Raw genomic sequence first — 22370 nt, 5'->3', positions numbered from 1 at the left:
TTCCTTGCATAAACAAGCACATGTTTGCACTTGCGAGACAAGTTTACTTCTACTGTAACCTGAAAATTATTTATTTCTGGCACTTGTATATCGAGTTCATCCACCATATCCTGAGATCATTTCCGTACACCCGTACATTTCCTTATATTCTATATTCTTCTGTGGTAAAATCATTTGCTACGGTAATTTCTAAGTGCACTAGAGGTGTAGCACACAACAATTACTAGCTCACTATCACAACAAATCCAATTTGCATGTATATTGCACTGTATTACCATAACACATATTTGCAGTTGTACTGCATGTTCACTAGCAGTGTAACCCATACCTTTTGTATATTATAAACTGTATTATAAAATCTTATGTAGTAAAATTACTATACATTTTCCTACACACCAGGGACTGAAGAAGTCTCCTTTAACTCATTGCACTGGTAGAACATTTCCTTGTGAACCTGCTGCCGTCCCTGACAGTTCAGGCAGACATGGCACTGCCTGTACATTTTTAACCTGCAGGTGCCTAGGTTCACCATGCGGTGACACATGAGATAGTCTGCCTGGATGACCATGCCAGGCATTACTGCAGTGCTGTGTCCTTGGTGCAGCAGTTATGCCAACAATCTGTCTGAACAGTATGAATGCATTCACAACAGTGAGAGCAGAAAAGTGTAGGAACACCTTCTTGTACCACCTGTAGCACATCCCGCTTGTCATGCCAGTGGATGACCGACGTGTTACCACATTTCTTGATAAGTAAAGCACCATTCTCGGTTTGCCACGGAAAACAGGGTAGTGCTTCCTACTTGGCTTGAGAGTACCGCTGGTTCCTGTCCCACCTTCAAAAAGAAACTTGGCAGTTACATTATACAAGGAGAAACGCAGGCTGTTATATTATCGTCTTGCTAGTTGGGCAATAACGACCAAGTCCAGCATATATCCAATCATGCAGTCACAAGCAACAAAGACTGATGCATAAGCGATGAAAGTGGACGATGTGTATTGGATAAATGCCAGTCAACCCCAGAGTAATACATGCAACTCAACCGCCACAGCTCTATGGAAAAGCGAAAAAAAATGTAAAAACCTTTTAGCATGGTCAGAAATGGGCGAATTTTGCACACCCTGTCATTGGGTAGGGGTCTCACTTTGGGGGGAAAAGTGCACGAACCATAATATCGCAAAGTACTCTGTAATGTGCCATGTACCTCCCAAAGAGAGGTGTGGCTGTGATGTCGTCCATGACCCAATAGTCCTGTATGGCATGTCTTTTTCATATGCGCCATCATTACGGTCAGAGTTTGCTAACCGCATAAGCAACGTTGGGTCTGGTTAGTACTTGGATGGGTGACCGCCTGGGAACACCAGATGCTGTTGGCATAACGTTCTCCCTACGTGTCAAGTGGGGTTGGTGGAGGATTAGTGCCCCTCCCTGTAAAACAATTAACTCTAAGCCCTTGGCCACCCCGTTTGGGATACATGGCGTTTGGCAATGAATGAAAAAATGAATAATTCACCGACTTCAACAAGATATCATTCCGTCATGTTTACTCTTGTCACAGGAGGGGATAATACAGTGTAGGGAGAGTTTCTGGTGATAATGATCCTGTGCCCAGGTATTCCTTCAAGGACAATGAAAAAAAAGAAAAAAAAATGGCATGAAAAATCCATGATGCACGAATTGCCCATCCCCAGTAAATGTGCCCAAATACCTGCCTAGGATCATAAAAAGCAGCCTCCTCGGGCTGAAACCCTTTCCCCTCCTTTTACACAATAATTTTGATTGTCCGCACACTTGGCTGATGGGAACTAAGGAAATGGGCACGTGCACCACGTATACCACGGCCACAGACATGCGTAAATCTCTGTTATTATCTATGAGTCCGTATTCCCCTCTGTAATTTAAGTGTACTGTCATTTGTGTCAAGTCCCCATTGTCTTACCAGAGTAGGTTGATTCTTTTTCTTTACTAATTTTACGTGGGACACCCTGTTATGAGCTTGTGTGGCATTTCAATAGCTTTAAGAACGACGTATACTAATCCTAGGCGAGATCTTAGCACCTTCAGAACCGTAACGTATCATAAATTTTAACCGAGTAAAACCAAAGAATTTTAATTGAGTTTTGGAAGGAGTTTTCGTTGTGAAAGATTTGATGGAGGCTATTTTTCACCCCTGTATTTTAAAAACTGTCCAAAGTTCAATAAAATCATATAGCGGTGGTAGGAATCCTCTCTCCACCCCCCCAAAAAAAAAAAAAAAAAAGAATTAATAAAAGACGCTGTAATATCTTAGTGGCTAATATACACGTACACTTTTCAGCAACAGTATCTGCCAACCCTCTAATTTTCCCAACAAGCACAAGGAAATCGTAGCCAGAGTTCCACACTGAATAAAAGCCTGCAGTCCAGTGCTGAGATGGTAGTTCAAAGCTTTGCTGGACTGAAGAGAGAACAACGCACAGTGGTATTATTACTTGTCTGTCTATACTCTCATTTTTTCCCGTTCATTATAAATTGTCCCAGATGTTTTTTTTTTTTTCCCTCTTTTGCATCTTATTTCACACAGCTAAGTGGCAGAATAATAATTTTGTGGTTATATATCCTTTCATTGACGATTTTCATGACCAGCAACATATCATAGTGCTGATATCTAGTTACAGCTTAGCCTTCAGGATGGAGAGGCAATAATATTAGGGCAAGTTAAGGTGAAAAGAGTAGAGTAAGTTCTCTTTATCCCGTCAGAAACCCTGCTTACGACTTTGTTTCGGCTAGAGAAAAACAGTGACGAGTACACAGAACCAATGGCTCACGTAGGAAGCAATTAAGTGGACAAGATTTACTGCTAGAAAACATCCAAGGCAACGAAAAGATGGCCTTATGTGACGAACAGACTATAAGTGGAATTAACTTCATACATTTTTTTTTTCGTTCATTCCTACTACCGCCAGAATATTTTACTCAGGAGACATTTTTCAGACTGAGAGGTTCGTTATACTTTTCTTAACGAAGGGGTTAAAATATAGCCTCGATTAGATATAACTTCCCAGTATTGCATGAAACTGTTTCTTCATTAAATAAAGTATTTTTTTTTCTTTATGCGAGGGACAAGGAACCAAAGGCCATGAGCCCGCAATAACAGTTCCCTCCAAGAGAAAAACAAAATACAATAGAGAGCAAATTCAAAAACCGATCATCTCGAGATGCCTGGACACACTGCATTTGAAAGGCTGGAGATCATAGGCAGCAGGAAATACAGTCAGAGGGAGACAGTTCCAGAGCTGACCTGTTGCATAAATGAAGGACTGGGAGTAACGGTTAACTCTTGGATTAGAGAGTTGGACAGAAAAGGGATGAGAGTATGCTGCTAAACGGGTGCTACGCGCCCGTCGTAGAGGTGGAGGAATACAAACAGACAGTTCAGAGGAGCAGTGACCATTAAAGTAGCAATAGAAAAGTGATAGAGATGCAACGGTGCAGCGAAGAGACAGAGGTTGAAAGGAGTCAGTAACAGGAGAAATAATGAGACGAAAAGCCTTTGACTCCACCCTATTGAAAAGAGCTGTATGTGGGGAGCCTCCCCATATATGAGAGTAGTACTCCACACAGGGGCGGATAAAACCCCTGTATAGAGTCAACAATTGTGCAGGAATAAAAAAAGAACGGAGTCGGCTTAGCACACTTAATCTCTTGGATGCAGATTTTACAAGAGATGTTATATGCTCTTTCCAAGATAAGTCCCGAGTAAATGAAACCCAAAGTATGTTCAAGGATGATGCAGGATTAAGCTGAATATTATTAAACATTAATGGGTATACCTGTGGAAGATTTTGTCAGGTTGATAGGTGTCAGAACTGAGTCTTAGATGCATTAAAAACAACCAGATTATTTTTACCCCAGTCAGAGATACGAGCCTAGTCAGACATTAGGTGTGACATAGCCTCATCCCTTGTTTAAGAAACTGCTGAGATGGGCATTGCGGGAACCTAATGGAAAGGTGAAGGGTGGAGTCATCAGTGTATGAGTGGATATGGTTAGATGTACAGCTGAGAAGGTCATTGATGAATAAAAGAGAGTTGGTGATAAGACAGAGCCCTGAGGAACACCACTGTTGATAGATCTAGGAGAAGAACGATGGCCGTCTACAACAAAGGCCATAGCACAATCAGAAAGGAAGCTAGCAATGAAGGCACAGATAGAAGGATAGAAACCGTAAGAGGGCAGTTTCGAAATTAAAGATTTATTCCAGACTCGATCAAAAGCCTTTGAGATGTCAAGTATAATGGCAAAGCTTTCGCCAAAGTCCCGAAAGGAGGATGACCAGGAGTCTGAAAGGTAGGTGAGAAGATCACCAGTGGAGCATCCCTGACGGAACCCGTACTGACGATCAGAAAGAAGGCTGTAATAGGAAAGATGCCTTAAAATTTTTCTATTGAGAATTGACTCGAAAACTTTTGAAATACAGAACGTTAAAGCAATTGGACGATAATTGGAGGGTTGGGAGTGGTCACCCTTCTTTGAGACTGGCTGAATGAGAGCAAACTTTCAGCAAGAAAGGTACAAGTTGACAGACAAAGTCGAGTTTGCCTAGGCAGGATGTAAGCACAGAAGCACAGTTCTTGAGAACAACAGGAGGGACTCCATCAGGCCCCTATGCCTTGTTAGTATTAAGGCCAGTGATGTCAGAAAATACATCAGCTGAAGAAATTTTAATGTCATCCATGAGGAAGTCAGAGTGGGGAAGTGATGGAGGAACAGCACCGGAATCGTCTAAGGTGGAATTGAAGGAGAAAGTCTGTGCGAAGAGATCTGCTTTATCAGTAGAAGAAATAGCTACAGAGCCATCAGAGTAGAAAAGAGGAGGGAAGGATGATGAGGTAAAGTTGTTAGAAAGGTTTTCGGCAAGGTGTTAGAAGGAGCGGGAAGAATTCGAGTTGGAGAGTTGAGATCATTTAATATGGATGAAATTATTTTTAGCAGAGCAAAGAACAGTCTTAGCACGATTCCGGGCAGAAACGTAAAGATGATGTAATTCAGGGGTGGGTTGGCTCCGGTACCTTTTGTAGGCCCTCTCCTTGTTGCGGACAGCATTAGAACAAGTGTGATTAAACCAAGGCTTTCTTGTGTTAAAGAAAGGATACGAGAAAGGAATGTATGCTTCCATGCCCGAGAGAATAACCTTCGTAATGCGAAAGGCACACTCAGATGGCTCCTGGCCATGGAAGCAATAATCATTCCAGGGAAAATCAAAGAAGTACTGCCTGAGGGCCTCCCAATCCACAGCTCCAAAAATGCCACAGACGGCGTTTCCCTGGAGGGTCCACAGTACATATTGGAGTGATAGGACAGGTTAAGGTGATAAGGTTGTGATCGGAGGAGCCCAATGGAGAGAAAAGATTAACAGTGTAAGCAGAAGGATTAGTTGTAAGGAATAGGTCAACTATGTTGAAGCTCTCTCCAAGGCGGTCTGGGATATGGGTAGGGTGCTGTACAAGCTGCTCTAGGTCATTAAGGATAGAAGAGATGTAGGCTTGTTCACCAGGTGGATCAGTGAAAGGGAAGGAGAGCCAAAGGAGGTTGTGAACATTGAAATCTCCTAAAATGGAGATTTCAGAGACAGGAGAAATGGACAGAATGTGTTCCATCGTAGAAGATAGTCAAAGAATTTTTGATAGTCAGTAGAATTAGGGTATAAGTAAACAGCACAGTTATATTTAGTCAGAGAATGACAGGAACACCAAAGCCAGAGTGTAGGGAATTCAAAAGAATCAAGTTAAGAAACATTAGAGCAAGATAAGTTGTTGCATATAATATATATACACAACAGCCACCTTTGGCTTTGAAATGAGTATAGAGAAAGTAGGAGGATACAGAAAAGGGTTTGCTGTCAGTTACCTCAGACAGCTGAGTCTCTGTTAGAAACAGAAGGTGAGGTTTAGAGGAGGAGAGGTGGTGCTCAACAGAGCGAAAGTTAGAGGAAAGGCCGCCAATGTTGCAGAAATGAAGAAGTTAGTCAGACAGTGGTTCCAGGCAGCTCAACTCGTCACCGGGAGAGGGGCGGAAGGTGGGGAGTCCCCCCCCCTGGGACTCTGAGGCTGAGTGTTGAGACGCCATGATTTTTTTGAATTTTGGAAAAGGAAGTGTAGTGTGTACTGTGCATGTAGTTTGGTGTCGACAGTTAGAGAAATTTATATTGGTGAGCATGCTGGCCTACTCTCTTTGGAACTGAGACACTGGAAAAGTTCAGCAAAGGGGGATGGTTAGGAACTAGTCCTGAGGGCTGATGAAATGGGAGCTCCAGCACTCCCTGTCATCAGCTTTCCATCCTCCTCACGAGTACTGCCCTGCTCGACTGGTGCTACAGTCTACTCCTACCAAATGGTAAATTATACCCTTGCAGTGTCGAGTGAATAAAGATAATTCACTCTGCCTGAAAACTATAAACGTATTGTGCAGGTACAGCATGTTGGTTCACTTGCCGTACAGTCCTGACGGTGCCCGGGTGCTGCAAGTGGCTTCCTGGACCCCCATATCAGGTCTACGCTATCTCACACCTCCCACCCTTTTCCCGGAGAAATACACCAAGTAATGTGTACAGATTACTGGCCATTTTAGAACTGCAGTATCTTATGTATTCTCGGCATTACAATACTTGAAAAATATAAGTAATGTATCCAAATTACTCACGAGTATACTGTAGACTGGGCTATACCCATTTCATTCTAATCCGGCTTAAAACTGTCATCACTTCATCTCGAATGGGTTTAACAAGAGATTAATTAACACTAGAATATGGTACTAGTCGTGAGAAAGTGTTATGGAAATGAAGCAGAACCATAACTTTGAGTTTTTCTGCATCTGAGGTATGTGAAATATGTTGCCAAAGGTTCAAAAGCTAGTGTAGATTAGTGTAAAATAGGTATAATCTGTGGCTGACAGTATACATGTTATAGACAATGTAATCAAAGAGAGCATAGAGCCGAGAAACAATTACTTAAATGGAAATAATATTAGTAATCCAATAATAATGATAAATTTTTTTCATGGAGTACCTATACCTGCTTTGAATAATATGCATTACCCTTTATTTCTACAGGATTATCATAGCCTGAAAAAAAAGTCACTTCCACCTAATGTTGCACCGCAAGTTCCGTACGTTCAGAACATTACATTATTTTTGGCAGTTTCTATGGCGCGACGATAAACGTGACGGCGCTTACATTTGAACCCTTCTGGCAAGAGTCCATGGAGGGCAACACCACCAGGTACTCAGGCACTGACTACAACCAGCTGGTTGCGGTTGCCCAGGCCCTGAATTTTACTTTCCATGTTCTTCCATCACGCAGCTGGGACGAGGTGAGAATTACATACTTGTCTACATTCAAACTTTTGCTGTTAGTATCTGTTGCTGTTGTAAAGTAATTAATTTGAATACTGCATCCGGATATATCAGCATCGTTTTGCAATATTTAGTAGCCCACTCACTTTCTTATGTGATATGTTAGCGATTATTTAAAATCCGATCTCTACAGAAACTGTATTGTTTTCCACAAAATTAATATTCAGAAAGTATTCCCTGCAAGGGTTTGGATTTGATCTCATTTTCGCTGCTACTGCCAGAAACCTAATTTCAAATAAGATGCCATCTCTTTCAAGGTGTTATTCAAACTCGATTCTACTCCAGCATATCAGTATTCTACAATATCATCTTAGATAAAATGTGTAATCGTCACACACACCACAAAGCCAGTCAGGAGACAGGACGTGTGTGCTGGGCAATCCCCAGGTCCTGTCCTCCCCACTTACTGTTTTTTAATCAGCCCATACACCACTGACCGGGCTAATGTATGGCCCGGCCTGCACTATATGTGCAGGGAATCTTTGAACGAACGAGCGAATCACACACACCACCAGTACACGTACACAGTATACCTCACTCTCAACTTGCAGCTTTCGGCCTTCAGTTCTCTCTCTCTCTCTCTCTCTCTCTCTCTCTCTCTCTCTCTCTCTCTCTCTCTCTCTCTCTCATTTAAATCACAGTGGAGGTAAGGGAATACCTTCCTGCCATCCCCCTGCTTCTTTGTTGCATTGTGCTTCTCACACTTCACTGAATTGTTTTATATCCTGACATAATTTACTGACATTTCAAAGATCATTACTCTTCTGAAGTGAATGCCTCTGTCCCTCCCTAATAACGGAAGCCGTATAGAATCTGCCAAGCAGTGAACCCTAGTCCCCTTTCCTGTCCAACACTTTCTTGCAAGAGCTACCGGGTATTCTCAGTCCTCATGTATACAGATGATCAAATAAAGAACTGTCATCATTCTGTATTTTACACTGCCTATGACCTCCAAACTTTTAAACTATGTGTCCAGTCCAGACATCTGGAACTAAAAACATGACGATGTTTGTTAGTTCTTCCTAGGAATAACATACATTATTATACTTGGAGCCTTTGGCTCATAGTTTATTGTGCACTAAACTGATCAGTTTCTTTCAAATTAGAAAAGGCATCTTGATAAGATTTAAGGAATGCTTCATCATAACTTTTAGTTCGAAACATTTCCCTGAAAGAGTTTATGGTAAAAATGACAAGTATATATATATATATATATATATATATATATATATATATATATATATATATATATATATATATATATATATATATATCAACTGGGTCTTTCATTTCTTTATTTTTAATACTATATTTACTTGCAGGTGACAGATCAGGTGCAGATTCGTAAATCATTCATGGCAACAGTGATATATGGTGTTATTCCACAAGAACTAGAGAGGTAAGATCTTAAGCTAAGGTTAACCTTTGCACTGCAGTGTTCACTGTTTTTATTGATAATCCGATTTAACTGCAGATAGTTTTATGCAGCAAAGAAAAGCTTTACATTGTCAAAAGATAGAGATAACCTATCTAACCTGATATTGCCTAATGTCTTATTAATTATAGGCAACGTAAGTGATGAAAATAATTTTGGAATTTTGTTTTACTTGCTAAAGTGTAGTAACTAGAAAATGATACTGTCAGTACACAAAAGTCAAGAGCATTCTTCTACTGACTGCCTACAAATGTTAAGAAGTGAGATTTGCCAGTTAGATAGCCGAGATTTTTCTTAACGTTTCCCGTACCGTAGGCTAGTTCCGGTACGAGTCAGAGTTGCCAGTTTGCCTGCTGTTAGTGAGCGTAGTAATTTCGGAAGTTATGCATTAATTTTTCTGCTCTTTTTCTCTATAAAGTTTTATTTAAGTGATTGCTTGGCAAATTATGTAATTTATATTAAGTTGGTATGGTAAATGATTTAGAGTGTTATGTAATGTGAGATAACACTGGCATGTTTTCATATCTGCGAGTTGGAAACTGTTGTTCTCGTAGAATGTAGACGTCTCTCGAATAATGTAAGCTTATGTAAGATGGGGTACAGATTATTACAGGTCTAGTCGGGTTTCAGAACAGTTTGAGGGAAGTGCAGTCGGTTTCCAGCGTAGTGCAGTGCTGTTAGTGAAGTTTGTAAAAAGTTGGTGGCAGGCATTAAGTGTAATTACTGTCAGTGAAGATTATTTTCGGTACTTGTGTAATAAGTGAAGTGTTGGCAAGCATTAAGTGTACAAACTGTGAAGTGTTGGCAATCATTAAGTGTAATAACTGTGAAGTGTTGTTAAACATTAAGTGTAATTGCAATTGTATAGATCCAGTGCTTGTGAGAATAGTGAAGAGAAGTTGGAAAGCACCATGTGGAATTATTTGGAAAATAAAGAGAGTGAACTTTAAGAAGCCAGTGTTTATTTTCGCCTCAGCTGATCTTGTGTACTGTACACCTAAAGGCTGACCATAGGAAGAACAACTCACTGGGTAACGTCCTTCCCGTACTGTACTACCGCTGTTGGAGCCTGCGGCAGTGTGGGACAAGGACGTAACACTGGTGGCAGGATTGTGGGATTATTTAGGGCTGCAGTTAGTTTAAACTTCGATATAGAAGCACGAGGTGTGGAGACAAGGTCTCAAGCTGGGCATGAGGAGGAAATTTCCCTGGCGACAATCGTGAAGCTATTACAGGCACATTATAAAGATCTCGAAGAACTAATACAGGCATGAGGTGAACTAGTAGAGGCAAATAAGGAACTACTAAAGGCACAATTGTGAGGAACAAAAAGAACGATATGAACAACTTCAAGAGGCATCAGAAGAGCAACAAAGGGAATTACAGCCGAGGATGCAAGGACAGCTAGATGCATTCATGGGGGAAATCAAGGAAGAACAGCAACAGCTTAACGAGGAAGTAGTTGCCAAGCTAGAGCAGCAGAAGTGTAAGGTAAACAATAATGTGATGCAGTGTACACAGAATGTAGACAAACAGTTGAAGACAGTTAGTGAGGAAATAGTGACGGAGTGCAAACACCATGTGGACAGCCAGCTGAAGATTAGTGAGGGAATAGTGATGGAGTGCAGACAGCATGTAGATAGCCAGTTGATGCACGTAGTCGACCATGAGAAGATAATTAGTGAGAATATGGAGGCTGTAGAGAAATATTGCACTGCTGAGCCTCAGGTTAGTGTACAGAGAGCATATGGAGGGAATGAACAGTGTATGGTGAATCTTGACGGATCCCAAGCCTCTAAAGGTAGCATTACAGGGCTGAATAATCAGAATGCAGAAGTTTTATGTCCTGGCCTAAATGATGATGCCCCAGTTTTTAGGCCCCAAACCAGTGAAGTGCATGGCTATAATGTGGGTCCAATTAAAACGAAACCTCAGGAATTTGATGGTAGAGTATCTTGGGAAGCATACTGTGCACAGTTTGAGTTACTTTCGGATCAGAATGGTTGGGATGATAAGAAGAGGGCTGCAGAAGACCCACCACAGAAGAAATGCAGAAGAACCTTGATGAATAGTGTGTAAGAAGACAGAAGAACAGACAGCAAGAATTGTAGTAGGAATGGGAATTATATGAAGAAATAATGCTGTACTGTAGTGACAGGGCCGGCATCAGATGATGAGGACCTGGGGAGGATGCAGATGGAGGATGCAGATTTACAGCCAGTGCTAGAGTGGCTGCAGCAGAGTATAGTGCGACCATCTTGGGAAGAAGTTTCCAGGTTAAGCCCTGCAACCAAGAGCTACTAGAGTCAGTGGGACCTTCTTTGCTTGAACATCGGACTACTGGAGCATCAGTGGGAGACACCCGATGGCCTCAGCAAGTATTGGCAACTGGTGGTTCCGAAGAAGATGAGGTCTGCGATTTTGGATGAGTCCCATAACCAGATCACTAGTGGGCACCTGGGAGTGAAGAAGACTCTAAGCTGGCTGCGACAGAGGTTCTACTGGATTTTTTTATGCGAGGAAGAAGGAACCAAAGGCCATGTGCCTGCAATAACAGTTCCCTCCAAGAGAAAAACAAAATACAATAGAAAGCCAAATTCAAGATCCGATCATTTTGAGATGCCTGGACCCACTGGGTTTGAAAGACTGGAGATTATAGGCAGCAGGAAATACAGACAGAGGGAGACAGTTCCAGAGTTGACCTGTTGCATAAATGAAGGACTGGGAGTAACGGTTAACTCTTGCACTAGAGAGTTGGACAGAAAAGGGATGAGAGTTTGATGCTAGACGGGTGCTACGCGCCCGTCGTAGAGGTGGAGGAATGCATGAAGACAGTTCAGAGGAACAGTGACCATTAAAGTAGCAACAGAAAAGAGAAAAAGATGCAACAGTGCAGCGAAGAGACAGAGGTTGAAGGGGGTCAGTAAGAGGAGGAGAGTTAATGAGACAAAAAACCTTTGACTCCACCCTATTGAGAAGAGCTGTATGTGGGGAGCCTCCCCACACATGAGAGTTGTACTCCATACAGGGGCGGATAAAACCCCTGTATAGAGTCAACAATTATGCAGGGGTAAAGAAGGAACAGAGTCGACTTAGCACACCTCTCTTGGAAGCAGACTTTACAAGAGATGTAATATGATCTTTCCAAGATAAGTCCTGAGTAAATGAAACCCCAAGCATGTTCAAGGATGATGCAGGATTAAGCTGAATATTATTAAACATTAGTGGGTATACCTGTGGAAGATTTTGTTGGGTTGACAGGTGCAAGAACTGAGTCTTAGATGCATTAAAAACAACCAGATTATCTTCACACCAGTCAGAGATACAAGCTAAGTCAGACATTAGGTGTGCCATAGCCTCATCCCTTGTTTGTTGAAGTACCTGCTGAGATGGGCGTTGCGGGAACCGAATGGAAAGGTGAAGGGTGGAGTCATCAGCGTATGAGTGGACATGGTTAGATGTACGGCTGAGAAGGTCATTGTTGAATAAAAGGAAGAGAGTTGGTGATAGGACAGAGCCCTGAGGAGCACCACTGTTGATAGATCTAGGAGAAGAACGATGGCCGTCTGCAACAGCGGCTATAGAACGACCAGAAATGAAGCTAGTGATGAAAGCACAGATAGAAGGATAGAAACCGTAAGAGGGCAGTTTGGAAATTAAAGATTTATGCCAGACTTGATCAAAAGCCTTTGAGATGTCAATTGCAATGGCAAAGCGTTCGCCAAAGTCCCGAAAGGAGGATGACCAGGAGCATAAAAGATAGGTGAGAAAATAGCCAGTGGAGCGTCCCTGATGGAACCCGTACTGACGATCAGAAAGAAGGTTGTGATAGGAAAGATACCTTAAAATCTTTCTATTGAGAAATAAATCGAAAACTTTTGAAATACAGGACGTTAAAGCAATTGGACGATAGCTGGAGGGTTGGGAGTGATCACCCTTCTTTGAGACTGGCTGAATGAGAGCAAACTTCCAGCAAGAAGGAAAGGTACAAGTTGACAGACAAAGGCGAAAGAGTTTGCCTAGGCAGGGTGTAAGAACAGAAGCACAGTTCTTTAGAACAATATGAGGGAGTCCATCAGGCCCATATGCCTTGTCAGTACTGAGGTCAGTGATGGCAGAAAATACATCAGCAGAAGAAATTTTAATGTCAGCCATGAGGAAGTCAGAAGGGGGAAGTGATGGAGGACAGCACCGGAATCATCTAAGGTGGAATTGGAGGAGAAAGTTTGTGCAAAGAGATCTGCTTTATCAGTAGAAGGAATAGCTATAGAACCATCAAAGTAGAAAAGAGGAGGGAAGGATGATGAGGTAAAGTTGTTAGAAAGGTTTTTGGGAAGGTGCCAGAAGGAGTGAGAAGAATGCGAGTTGGAGAGTTGAGAGCATTTAGTATGGATGAAATTATTTTTAGCAGAACAAAGAACAGACTTAGCACGATTCCGGTCAGAAACGTAAAGATGATGTGATTTAGGGGTGGGTTGGCTCTGGTACCTTTTGTAGGCCCTCTCCTTGTTGCGGACAGCATTAGAACAAGCGTGATTAAACCAAGGCTTTCTTGCGTTAGTCAAAGGATATGAGAAAGGAATGTATGCTTCCATGCCCGGGAGAATATCCTCCGTAATGCGCAAGGCACACTCAGATGGCTCCTGGCCATGGAAGTAATAATCATTCCAGGGAAAATCAAAGAAGTACTGCCTGAGGGCCTCCAAATCCGCAGCTCCAAAATGCCACAGACGACGTTTCCCTGGAGGGTCCACAGACCGCACCGGAGAGATAGGAAAGGTTAAGGTGATAAGGTTGTGATCGGAGGAGCCCAACGGAGAGAAAAGATTAACATTGTAACCAGAAGGATTAGTTGAAATGAAGAAGTCAAGTATGTTGGAGCTCTCTCCAAGGCGATCTGGAATACGGCTAGGGTGCTGCACAACCTGCTCTAGGTCATTAAGGATAGAAAAGATGTAAACTTGTTCACCAGGTGGATCAGTGAAAGGAGAGGAGAGCCAAAGGTGGTGGTGAACATTGAAATATCCTAAAATGGAGATTTCAAAGACAGGAGAAATGAATAGAATGTGTTCCATCATAGAAGTAAGATAGTCAACTAATTTTTGATAGAAGAATTAAGGGATAAGTAAACAGCACACATCTATTTAGTCAGAGAATGACAGGAAAGTCGAAGCCAGAGTGTAGAGAATTCAGAAGAATCGAGTTCAGGAACACAAGAGCAAGATAAATCGTTGCCTTTATTTACACAACAGCCACCTTTGGCTTTGAAATGAGTATAGAGAAAGTAGGAGGGTACCGAAAAGGGTTTGCTGTTAGTTGCCTCAGACAGCTGAGTCTCAGAAAAAGAAGGTGATGTTTAGAGGAGGAGAGGTGGTGCTCAACAGAGTGAAAGTTAGAGGAAAGGCCGCGAATGTTGCAGAAATGAAGAAGTTAGTCAGACAGTCGTTCCAGGCAACTCAAGTCATCACCGGAAGAGGGGCGGAAGGTTGGGGCATTTATGGTCCTCCCCCCTGGGGAATCCGAGGCTGAGTGTTGAGACGTCATGATTTTTTTTTAAATTTTGGAAAAGGAAGTGTAGTGTGTACTGTGCATGTAGTTTGGTGTAGATACAGTAGTTAGAGAAGTAGGGGTTCTACTGGATTGGCATGCATCAGGATGTTGAAGAGTGATGTTGGGCCTGTGAAGTGTGCTGTGCCAAGAAGGGACCGAAGAAACGTGGTTACGCCCCTCTCCAGCAGTACCAAGTGGGTGCACCGATGGAAACAGTTGCAGTGGACATTGCTGGACCTTTGTCAGTCACTGAGAGAGGGAACCGGTATATATGTGTCGCTATGGACTATTTCACAAAGTGGCCAGAAGTCGATGCTATCCCTGATCAAGAGGCTGTGACTGTTGCTCAGGTGTTGGTTGACCAGTTTTTCTGTCGTTTTAGGATGTCACAGGAGCTACATTCAGACTAGGGTAGAAACTTTGAGTCTGTTGTGTTCCGTGAGTGCTGCAAGTTATTAGGGATCAAGAAAACCAGGATGACCCCACTAAGGCCACAGTCAGATGGGATGGTGGAGATATTCAATTGGACCCTGGGACAAGAACTGGCCAAGTACAGTGTAGAGGGACAAACAGAATGGGACCAGAAGTTACCTGCATTGCTGGTGGCATATCGGTCTGCATCCCATGAGTCTAATGGTTACACCCCTGCAAAACTGATGATGGGCTACGAGTTATGCTTACCCGTTGACTTGTTAATGGGACGACCACCTGGTGATGAGCTGCCTACAGATACCACTGGCTATACAAAGCACCTTCAGGAAAGGCTGGCTGAGGTACATCATCAAGTGCGAGGAGCCCTTTAAGTTTTCAGGAGAAGTGATGACGTGTAAGTATGATGCCAAGGCAAGTGATGTTAGCTTCAAGGATGGTGACCAAGTTTGGTTATACAATCCTCAGCAAAAGAAGGGACAGTCACCAAAGCTGCAAAGCCCATGGGACGGGCCTTACACTGTATTGGACCACCTATCAGATGTAAAGTATCGGATTCAGGGAGGTAGGAAGTCTCGCCCAAAGATGGTACACGTGAATCGTCTGTGGCAGTCCTGTGGGCCAGGACAATACAGCTGGGATGTCTCCGAGGAATTGTGCTCACCCGCAGCAGAGGATGTTGAGGAAGGCCAAGGAGCTGAAGTGCAAGAGGATGATGACGGTTCCCCAAGAGAAGAAGAGAATCAAGAAGAGGACCAAGATCTTCCTGGAGGACTGGATTGTTTGGAGGAGCAAGGGCATTGTAAGAAGTGGCGTAGAAGAAGACCTGATAAGTTGAAGGATTATTCTGTGTATAGTTAGATGTTCCATTAAGATTAAGGTTCGTGTCTGTATATACAGTACTGTGTAGTTTTGTTAGGATGACAAAAAACGAGGGAGGGGGTAGTGTTAAGAAGCGAGATTTGTCAGTTAGATAGCCGAGATTTTTCTCGACCTTTCCCCTACCGTAGGCTATTTCTGGTACAAGTCAGAGTTGCCAGTTTGCCTGCTGTTTGTGAGCGTAGTTATTTCGCAAGTTATGCATTAATTTTTCTGCTCTTTTTCTTTATAATGTTTTATTTAAGTGACTGCTTGTTAAATTATGTAATTTAAAATTAAGTTTGTATGATAAATGATTTAGAGTGTTATGTAATGTGAGACAACTCTGGCATGTTTTCATATCTCCGAGTTGGGAACTGTTGTTCTCGTAGAATGTAGACGTCTCTCGAATAATGTCAGCGTATATGAGGTGCTGAGTTCATTACTGGGCTAAGTGCCAAAATGGCCGCCAAGCACCTACACGCACCAACAAGTAGCTAAACCATCCCTCTATTCGTTGGAAGTAAAAAAGTGCTAAGAAACAACCTACAAAGGGGTCAAAATCCTGGTTAGGTGTGTTGCGCCCTTGCACCACGCAGCAAAAAAAACAGTCTGGTTCCGAACTAGTGTTCAAGGCGGGCAACTAGGTCCAGAATTCTGCCAGCTGTATGGTTGCTTTTCCTATGAATTCAGCCTTTCCTATGTTCCTTATGTCGACTCCTCGTGGTGTTGAAGCGAATGTGAGAGGATTACCGGGCTATATCCCAGCCCCTTTCCTTACCCCCCTTGAAGCTGGCCAATCAGATAGTCGGGTTGCACTGCAGCTAGCCAATAAGCTGACACCTAACACTGTTCCCACCAGCAGCTGTAGTGCATAGTAACTTGCTGCTTTCTCATTATTATAATAATATTTTTTAACCATTATTACTGTTATTATTTTTGTCATTGTGTTTGTGAAGTTACTGGTACTTGTGGCATTTTTTTTTTTTTTTTAATTCAGGTTACAGGTTCATTTTTTTATCATTCAGGTTACAGGGATTTTCTAATAATGTCCTCATACATTGAATGCTGTCTTACTTTTATATTATTATCAGCAATATAATAATTTATTATGTTTTTTCTTGATGTTTGTTATGTGGTTCTTGTTTATTGGTGGTTAAAAACTCCGAGAAAAACACACACAATTTTCCGACCTTTCAACTGCTATTATTGTGAAAATTATAATACTTATGTCATAGAACTTTGATTTTATTCCACAGTATGACACTCCTGGGACATTATGCTAATATGTTATTGACATCTTATGATGTATTTCTGTAGTTATTAGTAGGATAAAAATATTTTCTTAGCCGATCGGTCCAGCAGTGGGGGGCAAAATTTTACTTCTTCACACGATATCATCATGATTAATGACAGATAGTGCAAAACAGAGGTTATTGCAATAAAGAAAATACCATAACCTACAATTTAAAAAACACACATCAAAATAACACAAGCGATTACCGAAATGCCAATGGCCATGCCACGTTGAGTACACCGCTTCCCATCCGATCAGCGAAGTTAAGCAACGTTGGGTCTGGTTAGTACTTGGATGGATGACCGCCTGGGAACACCAGATGCTGTTGGCATCCCTAAGTGTCAAGTGGGATTGGTGGAGGATTAGTGCCTCTCCCTGTAAAACAATTAACTCTAAGCCCTTGACCACCCCGTTTGGGATACATGGCGTCTGGCAATGGATGGATGGATGGATTACCGAAATATCAAAGTTTTAAAGTCGCCAGACTTTAAACGCATTTTCTGGCGTTTTGTACTTTTTGGCGCTTAGCCCAGTGATGAACTCAGCGCCCCATATAAGATGAGGTAGAGATTATTACAGGTCTAGTCGGGTTTCAGAACAGTTTGAGGGAAGTGCAGTCGGTTTCCAGCGTAGTGCAGTTCTGTTAGTGAAGTTTGTAAAAAGTTGGTGGCAGGCATTAAGTGTAATTACTGTCAGTGAAGATTATTTTCGGTACTTGTGTAATAAGTGAAGTGTTGGCAAGCATTAAGTGTACAAACTGTGAAGTGTTGGCAAGCATTAAGTGTAATAACTGTGAAGTGTTGTTAAACGTTAATTGTAATTGCAATTGTATAGCTCCAGTGCTTGTGAGAATAGTGAAGTTGGAAAGCACCATGTGGAATTTTTTTTGAAAATAAAGAGAGTGAACTTTAAGAAGCCAGTGTTTATTTTCACCTCAGCTGATCTTGTGTACTGTACACCTTAAGGCTGACCATAGGAAGAACAGCTCACTGGGTAACGTCCTTCCTGTACTGTACTACCGCTGTTGGAGCCTATGACAGTGTGGGACGAGGACGTAACACTTATTTGAAATTGCCTAATGTCTTATTAATTAGAGATAACTTAAGTGATGAGGAAAATAATTTTTGAATTTTGTTTTACTTCCTAAAGTGGAATAACAAGACAATGAAGCTGTTAGTGCACAAAAGTCAAGAGCATTCTTCCAATGACTGCCTACAAATTTGGAACTGAATTCTCCACATATTACTTTCTTTTGCTTGTTCACAATAATGACATTTCTTTTGTGTCATTTATGTTACTAAGCAACATTAATAAGCCTCAGAAAGTCCATCCCATAATGAAGGGGTTAGAAACTGGATCGGTTAACTCATCTTTTAAAAAGAACTTATCTCAGGCGATGAAAAAAAAAAAATGTCAGGAGCAACATATTATAGTCTGGCAGTACATCCAAGAAGGGCTATAGATTCATCTACAAGAAAAGTATATTACCTGCACCTGATTCTTGGTTATTTTCGTCTTCCCAAAATAATAAACAGAAGTGGGGAGGATAGATGGATGGGAAGATGATGATGGAGTTGTAAGTAATATACCGTAGCTTCTTGTATTCTGACAATGTTCGATGGTAAAGGAAATGATCTGGAGGGTATGTGTGGAGCTATGGGAAGATGATGAAGCTGGAAATGTAAAAAAAATATGTAATATTCCGGTAGTTTCCAGATGGGACTTCAGTTTCAGGTGTAATAATAATATTATTATTATTATTATTATTATTATTAGCTGCGATAGCAAAGCTGGTATTGTTTTCAATCTGTCCGTCTTTCTGTCCGTCTGTCCGTGTTTCTCTTGGCAAGATAACTTCACAACCGCTCAGGATATCATTACAAAATTTTACAGGTCTGTAGTATAAAAAAAATCGATCACGAGTTCGAAATTGGTGAAAGTATGTCAAGCTCTCTGCGTCTGTTTCAATGATAAATTCGCAACCGCTCAAGATATCATCACAAAATTTTGGAGGTGTGTAGAAGGGATGAAAATCTCCTACAATTTTGAAATTGATGAAAGGAGGTCTGTGTGTCTGTTAACACGATAACTTCGCAACCACTCAAGTTATCCTCACAGAATTTTACAGGTATGCAGTAGGGATGAAAATCCTCTACGAGTTCGACATTAGTGAAAGTAGGTCAAGATCTGTGTGTCTGTTACCATGATACTTTGCAACCGTTCAAGATATCACAAAATTATACAGGTCTGAAGTAGGTATGAAAATCTGAGAGTTAAAAATTGGTAAAAATAGGTCTAAGTCAAGGTCATATTCCAAGCTAGATACGTGATTCCCCCGTTGGGAGGGCCTCTAGTTATTGTCCACCTTAAGAGGCGAAGCAATAATGTTTTTCCGTGCCTCAGTGTGTGTGTGTGTGTGTGTGTGTGTGTGTGTGTGTGTGTGTGTGTGTGTGTGTGTGTGTGTGTGTTTGTTCCGAGTATACCTCATGAACGGCTTGAGCTATCAACATGAATCTTTCAGGGTATCAAGCTATGGCCAAAATCTTGTCCGAGTTCAAAAGTTGGCACTCGGGGTCAAGGTTAAGGCTGCCAAAGGTACACTACTTTTTATTGCCCGCCTTTAGCACCATTACATCTCATGAACAGCTTGAGCTATCAACATGAATCCTTCAGGGTATCAAGATATGGCTAAAATCTTGGCCGAGTTCGAAATTGGGGACTCGAGGTCAAGATTTAGGTCAGAAACATGGCTGCCAAAAATTAACTATTATTTAAAGCCCCCCTGTGGCACAATTATATGTCATAAACGGCTTGAGGTATGAACAGAAAACCTTGAGCATAGCAAGATATGGACAAAATCTTGGACTTGGCCAACAGCATATTCTGGTGGGTGATTAGCATCCGGATTCCGAATGCTGTACTTTCATTCATAATTTATTATTATTATTATCATTATTATTATTATTATTATTATTATTATTAGATTATTATTGTTATTATAAATATTATATTTATTATTATTATTATTATTATTATTATTATTATTAATGTTCGAAAACAAATTCTTTCCTATGGTTTGATGTAACAAATAGCTATAACATCTACAAACGTAGCCTCTTTATTTCTATCAATGTTTCCAGATGGGATGTGACTTTCGCCTTTGATCAAACTGCTGGTAAATTCGCCATGGCCACGCCGGTCATAACACCCAGTTGGCTGAGCTTCTACTACCCTTTGAGTGGCCAAGTGTGGATCGGTGTCTTGGCTTGTACGCTGACTGTCTGCTTCACACTTGTCAAGGTAAACATGCAAGTGGTCAGTCACGGGCGCATCCAGTATTAATAGTAATAGACAGCAGAAAACGGTTTCTTCTTCTTCTTCTTCTTATTATTATTATTATTATTATTATTTTATTATTATTATTATTATCATTATTATTGTTCTTGTTGTTCTTGTTTATCATTATAATTAATTCAGACGTGGGACATTCTCAACTACAAGTCCGGGGCTGTCTTCCAGTGTTAGTCACACACGTAAATATAGTTTCACAAGGCAGGTGCTTCTGTTTGCCTCTTTCAGGATTTTTACACAAATGTACTTGAGCAAACCAGAGCATGGTTCTTCATTTTAGCGAAGCCCCGCATGGTGCCACATCTGTATATTGCCGTTGTTTTTACTGTTTTTTACTCACCGAGGACAATGGTGCATTAAACCCTCTCACGGTCGCATTTTCTTGTTCTTTCCTTGTATATATTTATTTAGGTGAATGTGTCAATTGGGACAGTTGTTTATTCTGGTACCATGAACAACCCCTTGGTCAGGTTAATTCTATTATCTTTTCCAGTTAACTCCAGACGATAGGTTCAAGTGAGTGTATCATGAGACTCACAGGTGACAATCAGAGTGAGCGATAAAGAAATATAATAGGAAAAATATTAGTTTCATTTTACAGGTAAAAGTACAACGACTTTTCTTGGATGATGTTAGATTCATGCAATAAGAAACTAATATATATATATATATATATATATATATATATATATATATATATATATTGCTGTTTTTATACAACATATCCCTAAACACTTTGCTGTAATATATATTTATGGTACAGATGAGTAAAGAGTGGGTTTGGATTGTTACTTCTTACCCCCAGCCTCTACTACAGCCACCACTGTCATGTAAGTGGTAGGCTGCGTCACACTCGTTGGTTTCTTGAAACCACAGCATGGATTTGTTAATTAATTCTGCTTTCATACAGTTTTACTTTGGTCTGCCTTTTTCGACGAAGAAAGAACTTTAACCATACCTAATAAAATGAACTCTAAAAAAAATCAATAAAACATACCTTCACTATAATCAATATCTGACTATTCCATGACATTCTCACTATTTTAGAGCATGCTATATGTAGGCGAAAAATGCCATTAAGAAAGGCAGAAGAATATCAGAATTACTCTACGAAACTGGATATACGAAGCAGCTCGACAAAAAAGGGTGCGAATGACCTCATTAGACTGTGTCTTCCTAACAGTAGCAGATGCGAGGAGGTGCACTTTCTTTCATGGCTCGTATTATCAAAACCATTCCACTGTCCGAAACATCACTGCTCGCCCCTATGACACAATAAAGAAACAACTACGCACTCATATCGTTGTATATGTATATCATTGTATATGTGTTTTACAGATTACGAGGAGAAAAATATGGCAAACGCGTCATGGAGTGCTGAGTACTGAGTCGGTGGTGATGGAGTCTGTGGGCACCTTGTTGGGCCAGGGACTGTACGGACGCCTCTCAACCAGCCAGTCCAACCACATCCTGGTCGGCACTTGGTTGTTCTTCGGTGTGGTGGTGGGCACAGCATATCGCGCCAGCCTCATCGCTTCCCTCACCCTCCCAAGGCTGCCACCCAGACCAGAGACAGTTGAAGAGCTGGTCAAAGTAGTTGACAGGTGAGACATTGAAGAACAAACGTCTGGATGCAAAGGTGTTGGATGAAATTGAAACGTTAGTTATTGCTGGGCCCTTTGGTTATCCTCTATCACTGCATTAAAGTTCTTAAACCCTCAGTTCTATTTTTCCCCTCATTCACCAACACATCACACAGGGAGTTGCTTTTCACCCAGCAGCTGGTGTTTTATTCAGATCCTTCTATACTGTACTTTCAGCCCTGATTGTTCAAAAACAGGGCAACACTGAACGAATCAATAAATGCTGTTCTTAAGTACCACGTAATACATCATCCACATAACCATACTTGAAATATTCCATCTCTCAATATTTATCTCCAGCTTTACTTTTTTTTTTTCTTTTTATCCTTACTTTTGTGCTCACCGCTCTCGTAACCTTATTCTCTTCCACATGCATTGTCCTCCAGAGACGCACAGTCTCTCACTTAAGCTTCC

The 22370-nt window shown here is 41.4% G+C and overlaps 1 protein-coding gene and 1 non-coding gene across 2 annotated transcripts in view; both read left to right on the top strand.

The window, feature by feature from the left end:
- Positions 1-22370, top strand: part of LOC145395806 (ionotropic receptor 21a-like) — a 42721-nt gene that overhangs the window by 1647 nt on the left and 18704 nt on the right. The window contains exons 2-6 of the mRNA XM_080269340.1: positions 6451-6579; positions 7179-7350; positions 8716-8792; positions 20103-20262; positions 21652-21917. Of these exons, the coding sequence (XP_080125466.1) occupies positions 6451-6579; positions 7179-7350; positions 8716-8792; positions 20103-20262; positions 21652-21917 (804 nt within the window). The remainder of the gene's footprint in view (positions 1-6450; positions 6580-7178; positions 7351-8715; positions 8793-20102; positions 20263-21651; positions 21918-22370) is intronic.
- On the top strand, positions 17175-17293 carry LOC145395951 (5S ribosomal RNA). Its single transcript, XR_013896679.1, has one exon. It is a non-coding gene; the product is annotated as a 5S ribosomal RNA (ribosomal RNA).

The sequence above is a fragment of the Coenobita brevimanus genome, chromosome 33 (genome assembly GCF_032717465.1).
Source record: "Coenobita brevimanus isolate Jiangsu-jjx chromosome 33, ASM3271746v2, whole genome shotgun sequence".
In the NCBI taxonomy this organism is placed as follows: Eukaryota; Metazoa; Arthropoda; class Malacostraca; order Decapoda; family Coenobitidae; genus Coenobita; species Coenobita brevimanus.
The sequence above is the reverse complement of the archived record's forward strand: the minus strand, read 5'-3'. Positions and strand labels throughout refer to the sequence as shown.